At 38.4% G+C, this 6,516-nt stretch overlaps 1 protein-coding gene across 1 annotated transcript; it reads right to left on the bottom strand.

The window, feature by feature from the left end:
• Positions 1-743: 743 nt before the first annotated feature.
• Positions 744-3,361, bottom strand: TMEM215 (transmembrane protein 215). The gene has a single exon (XM_063457246.1). The coding sequence runs from the start codon at positions 2,994-2,996 to the stop codon at positions 2,319-2,321; it is 678 nt and encodes a 225-aa protein (XP_063313316.1). The 5' UTR covers positions 2,997-3,361; the 3' UTR covers positions 744-2,318.
• Positions 3,362-6,516: the final 3,155 nt, after the last annotated feature.

Genomic DNA, 6,516 nt, shown 5'->3' with positions numbered 1-6,516 from the left:
AATTGCCAAACTGTACTAAAAATGGGTTGACTATTCTACTTACCACTAGATTGTTTAGAGCACTCCTGCGCCACTTTTAGGCAGTATGGTTTCATGATAAATGTCTTTGTTTTCTTTTATATTACATCTGTATGGTATTTCAGGTAAAGTGGGGGGTTTATGTATGTGTATAATTATTAGTGTAGGTGTTGTATTCAGGAATGAGCCAATGTTGTAACCTATTCCCTAATGGAATGAAGGCCTTTTCAAAAAGCTTGTGTGTTATTGTCATGGAAAGGGCATGTATTTCTATGGTGCTTTCAAAGTAATGAAGATAAAGTCAAAACAAATCAATATATCTACACCAGGAGCAGGGAACTTCGGCACTGCAGATGCTGTGAACTATATCTCCCATAATGCTCTTATACACACAATTCTGGCAAAGCATCATGGGAGATGTATTCCTGAGGGAGATGCAGTCCACAACATATAAAATGCCCAGGGTTACCTAGACCATGGTGTGAAGAAATGAGGGTCCATTCTCTCGATACATTCTGGATAATACTATATATAATCTTATTTATTTTGCCTATTTGTTCAATCCATAACCCACTGTTTATGATTTTTATTTTATGTGAAAAAAATACGTATTGTGTCTCAACTCAAATTATATTTTAATATTAATGAACACGAAGCTACATATTATAGAAATATATTTTTGTTTCTGGTCTAATATTTTATTAGACACAACATTGTCTCATACTTGTACATTTTGTTTGGACTTCGCTTTTATATTTTCCTCCAATTTTAAATCTTAATGTACATTCAGAACTGTATGAATCTGCACTGTTCTGAATAAATTGTCAATGCCACTGTGTTGCCTACCTTATTTTTGCAGGTAAATGTATCTGAATTCACTCACGCCACCTAGTGTAATGGGCCATTATTGTACAGGCATCCCCCCACTCCCCAACACTCAAAATACTTAAAAGCCTGGTCAACTTTTGACATTGTTCTCTATATTGCCAGAGGACTCAAAAACAATTTATTTTCCAAGCCCTTTCAAAAAGCGAGAGGTGAAGCAGCCTTACTTGAAATAAAAAAAAACATACGTAAGCTATAAAGTGTGTACAATTAACCCATGCTGTATATCATGCTAGCAGAATCACACGACTTTACACACATAACCATTAATATTTGAAAAATGTCATCAGTACATAACACCAGCCATTCAGGCTTAACACCTTAACTGCCAAAAAGGTGTGCAATTTTTAGCACTTCAAAATTCACCTCTCAGTTGGATTAGACACGTAAAATGAAAACACATTATTAACAACGATTGGGTAAGATTCAAATTCTAAAATAGCAATTAATCAAGCAATAAATTTAAATATTTATAAGAGATATTCCTACAGTCTAGAACTTTGAAATAAAGTTGATAATAAAGATTGCATAATAGATTGTAGGGCATAAAAAGCATAACTATCTATAAATGTGGTGTCATCTTACACTGCCATATATTAGAATTATAAGCAATTTTAGGGTAGATTTTTTTTCTGTAAGACAATAAGTGTAAACAAAAATCCATTGTCCCATTGTCTGATCTCAGAAAGCTAACAGGAGCACCTAAAGCCTTGAATTTGCTTCTACAGTTTCACATTTATTTTTTTCTAGGTCACAAATCTTGTGCCTTCCTTTGTGCAACCCTTCAAGAAAAAAAAAAAAATATCCGGTAAAAAACAAACAAGAAATAATCAAACGTAACCCACAAATATTGGAATGCATGTAACCCAGTGCAAATCCGTGCATTGCACACTCCTGCACTTAAATGGTTAAATCAGGATTCAAATGTTCCCCATTGTGTAAATGTCAGAACAAACGATTGAGATGCTGAAAAGAAACATACTAAATTACCATCCAGTAATTGTAATGGTACCTGTTCTTCAGTGTGTAATCTTATATTTTGGGGTCATACATGATTTATGAAATAAATTACTATCACAACAATGTTTTGGAAGACACAAAGGTTTCTCCTGTAGTCTGCAATTTGCCTGTGCTCCCATTGCATTTCTGTTTAATCAGTAACACTCAATGCACTAGTTCTGATGTTCTACTCTGTGTCAAGGCACTGTATTGAAAGATAGAAAAGAAAAAAAACAAAAAAACAAGATTGGTCCGAATCAGTAGAAAGGAAACAGAGAGAATTAAAAGCATAAACATGCTGGTCCGCTTTAACAACACTTTGGAAAAAAAAGGTTGTGAGCAAGTACTTTGTCTGTTCTCACTGACGGAATCTGTCATGCAGTGCAATTATTTTTATACAGTGCATTCATAAGGATTCAGACAACTGTCTCTTGGTCCAAGTTCACTTCTGTTGGTTTTACGTAACAGCAGTACCTGTTATGGGGACTATTCTGCTTCTGAGGGCAGACTCCACCATCACTATCCCTGGGATCAATTATAACCTTCTCCTCTGTTGCATTGTAGATAATTCTGTCTGATGCACACGTTTTATCAAAAACAGAACATGTGTTATGGTTTTCCCCCCCGCCTGGTAATGTGTTTGTGGAATAACACTGTTCCAAGTACTTAAGCACCTCATTTTCTTCCGCTTTATTGCTGAGCGTCCTGGCATCCCCTATAGTGATGACTTTGCTAGATTCTTTGTCCTCTCCTTTTTTCTTTGACTCTCCCTTTTTGTCTAGCTCATTAGAACTACCCTTTCCAGACTCCATGTCTGACGGGGTCTTCAGAAGTTCAACATTTTCTTTATCCTTGGGTTTCTTGCAGCAGGCAAACCTTCTGTATGGCCACTTTGTACAGCCTTCAGTTCTCCTTGTAAGGGTAATAGCAGCAACTCCTGGTAGAAAAATAGCTGGTCCTATAGCAATAAGTGGGATGGGTCCCAGCATCTCTCCTTTGAACCCAGAAACTGTAAACATAAAGCCAAACACAAGAAAGATGCTCACCAAGGCCACCACCAGTCCTGTACGAGGGTTGATATCATCTGGCCTCATCGCTTTATACCATTAGACTGTACTTTTTGACCATGGGTACATTGATAACCTCTGTTCCTCCAAATTAGCAAGAACCACACTGATCGTCCAAGGTTTTAAAGAAAACACTGTAGTTCTGCTTCTTTGAATATCAAATCCTCTCCCGTCTGTTTGCTGACTCCACAGATCTCACCAAGTCAGAGCCCCTTAGAAATTTTATATTCCCAGTTAGGGGAATCTTAGGACGACAGTGATAACTCTTGTCTGGCATGGGTTATTCATCTGTGAAAACATCACTCCTGCAGCAGATGTGATCCTTGTAGAAACGTCCTCTGGGAGTCTAATGCTGTATTTCGGATGCCAGAACAGTGAGATACTGCCTGTGTTTAAACTGAGTCTCGGTGCAAACTGAGAAAGTCATCTCTTAATGCAAGAGAATGTGAAAAGGGGGAGGGAATGGAGGAAGAGCAGAGGAGTGGACTTAAAATACTAGAAAGTGGAAACAACAGCAATCCTTCCACCTTAACAATAATGATAATTTATTTATAAAGCACCAACATTTTCCACATAAATGTACACAAAAAAAAAAAAATACAAGTATTCTAAGACAAACCGTTTTAGGCATAGAGGAATAATAGGTGATGAGGGCACTGCTCAAAAACTTTGCAGGAGATTAGTAATATGAGATCAGGTAGATTCTGGAGAAAAAAACGGTTTACAAAAAGCACACAAACCCAATAGGCTTAAAATATATCTCGATACCACAATACTTACATTTTAAGTCAAATTTGCATTGTAATCTTTTGAGGGTTGACAGATGACTCATATATTTGTATATCTCACCACAAATCTTTTGGTATGTAGTATATATATGTAGTACACACACAAACACACACACGAAAGATGAACATTTAGACAATTTAGTTTCTTGCTTCAAGATGTAATTATTCGGACTTTATTAAAGATGCTTTAGTACTAACTCAACTGTATGGGGCATAGTCACTAAGCTCTGACTTGTAGTGAACTTAAACTCGTATGGCAACTATTTGGCTAAAATTGCTGATCAGGGAGAATTGTCCCGCTCAGCTATATTCACAGTTTGACTATTTCAGCTTAAATGATGCCATTCAGATTTCAGCTTGCTACATTTAGGAGTTTACGGAACAAATCCCTCCATAATGAAGTGATACGTTGACAATTTACTTGCAATATTATGGCCTAAATACAGCTTGAAAAATGATAGTTCAGCTGATTTTGATTTATTTTTTTTATCTTACTACTTTGGCTTACATTTTGCAGGTCAGCTGTAAACGCCATACAATTCACTGTTTAGTTGTTAAATCCTGTATTGTGTGTTTTCCTTAGGTAACCAAGCTTCTATTTATAAAGTGTACGAAAGTGCTTGAATAGGTAGATAGACATTTGCTTTAAATCAAGTAAATCAGGTTTCCATGCTATTGAGACCGGCCTAATATATAAGATTAATAAGCTGCACATATACAAAATGCCCCAGGCACCACATTGATGCAGACAGAACAGTTTAGTCTTGTTTGAGAATAAACTGCAAAATCATCATAATTGTCCGTTCAAATTTCTATGAGTTATATAACACTGAGCATTTATGTCACATAAGGTTCTTTGTGTGATTAAAGTGTTCTAGATTTTCTTAACCCTTTATGGGCATGTTAGAATGTCAAGTGATCCTCCTTGATATTATTATTATATGCCTAGGAAGCAGTATATTTATTGAATGATATCACGCACTGATGCTAATATATATATATATATATATAAAATAAAAATTAAAAAACATGTATACATATATGTTCATATGGCTGCTAGTTCTAATCAAAGTGACTGAGCTCTCAGGTAAACCAATCACAGACAGAGGGCACAAGCCTTTCGAGGGCACACCATCCTGCTAGCATTTATGGACCTTTCATAATATTTAATTATTCAGAGTAAAGGAAAGGGTTTTGGATGGTAAGAAAGCAGAGAGGTGAAGTGGGGAATGGAGCTATAGAGAGATGTACTAAGGTAGTGGGGAAGAGAAGAAAAAAGAACAGGCTGTGAAAAGAAGTTGGTTGAAATGGAACAATGATTCACACAAAAAGTCCACAAAAAGTACCTTACTGCCAGCATATACTTAAGTCTGCATGCACACACACTGATGCTCCACAGAAATATACCCTCACATTCATACACTAATGCCCCATATGCATACACTCTCACATTCACACACTGCCACTCCATAGAAATATACCCCATTATTCAAACACTGGCACTCCACAGAAATACAGACTCATGCATTAACATTCCATAGAAATAAAATCTACACATACACACACTGACACTCCTGAGATATACACCTTCCACATTGTGACGGAGTACCTCCGCCCAATCTGCTTATTAGCCATGGGGCGGGAGCCTGGAACGCTTCTACCCCAGTCACCGAAGCTTGACTGGGGTCTCTCCGGAACTTTTTCACCTGACCAGACTCTTCTCCCAGGCAGGTATCATACCCTCTGCCTATTCCTCTGAAGCTTTCCTTCCAGGCAGGTACCGTCCCCTCTGTCTATTTCGCTGCAGCCCTTCTTCCAGACAGGTATCCACCTCTGCCTGCAATGTGATTTCTATTGCCTTTACAAAGGCTCTCAAGCCTAGCTCTCTTGATTTATCCCAGCACCAGAGGGATAGTGCAGCCAGCTTACAGGTCCGAAGATTCTGTTATGGTGCAACCCACACTCTGACAACTCCACAAAAATACACCTAACATTCACACAATGGTACTTCACAGATAAATCAACACATTTATACACGGATAGTGCACTGAAGTACAATCATACACACATAATAAACCCTCTTGACTAGTGTGTCTGACTGTCTCTCTGCTATTTCTAACTGGATGGTTGCCCACTTCCTTAAACTCAACTTGTCCAAAACAGAACTTCTGGTCTTTCCTCCCTCAAGTGTGATTATTCCCGTCTTTGTCTCCCTCCATGTTAATGGTGCTACAATCAGCTCTACCACACAGGCTCTCTGCTTAGGTGTTTTCTTTGACTCTGACCTCTCCTTCACCCCTCATGTCCAGTCGACCGCCAAATCCTACCACTTCCATCTCAAAAACATTACGCACATCCGCCCCTACTTAATGCCAGATAAGGCTAAGGTGCTGGTCCATGCCACTGTCCTCTCTTGCCTTGACTACTGCAATCCGCTTCTTACTGGTCTTACGTGCTTCCAACTTGCCCCATTGCAGTCTCTAATGAATGTGGCGGCAAGGTTCATCTTCCCGTCCACCCGCACCTCCCACGCCTCACCCCTCTGTCAGTCCCTGCATTGGCTTCCCGTAAGATATAGGGCTCAATATAAAAGTCTGGTTCTTGCTTTCAAATCTCTACATAATGCCATTCCCACCTATCTATCCCGCTTAATACACAAGTATGTCCCGTCTAATCTCTCACATTCACACACTGACACTCCAAATAAATAATCTGTCACATTCACATACTGATACTCCACTTAAATCCGCCCCACGTTC

This window comes from Pelobates fuscus, chromosome 5, assembly GCF_036172605.1.
Source record: "Pelobates fuscus isolate aPelFus1 chromosome 5, aPelFus1.pri, whole genome shotgun sequence".
Classification (NCBI taxonomy): domain Eukaryota; kingdom Metazoa; phylum Chordata; class Amphibia; order Anura; family Pelobatidae; genus Pelobates; species Pelobates fuscus.
Note: the sequence above shows the minus strand (reverse complement) of the source record. Positions and strands in the feature narration are given on the sequence as shown.

Bases quoted from the DNA above. Each gene is read 5' to 3' on its own strand.
- TMEM215 (XM_063457246.1), bottom strand. From the start codon at position 2,996: ATGAGGCCAGATGATATCAACCCTCGTACAGGACTGGTGGTGGCCTTG.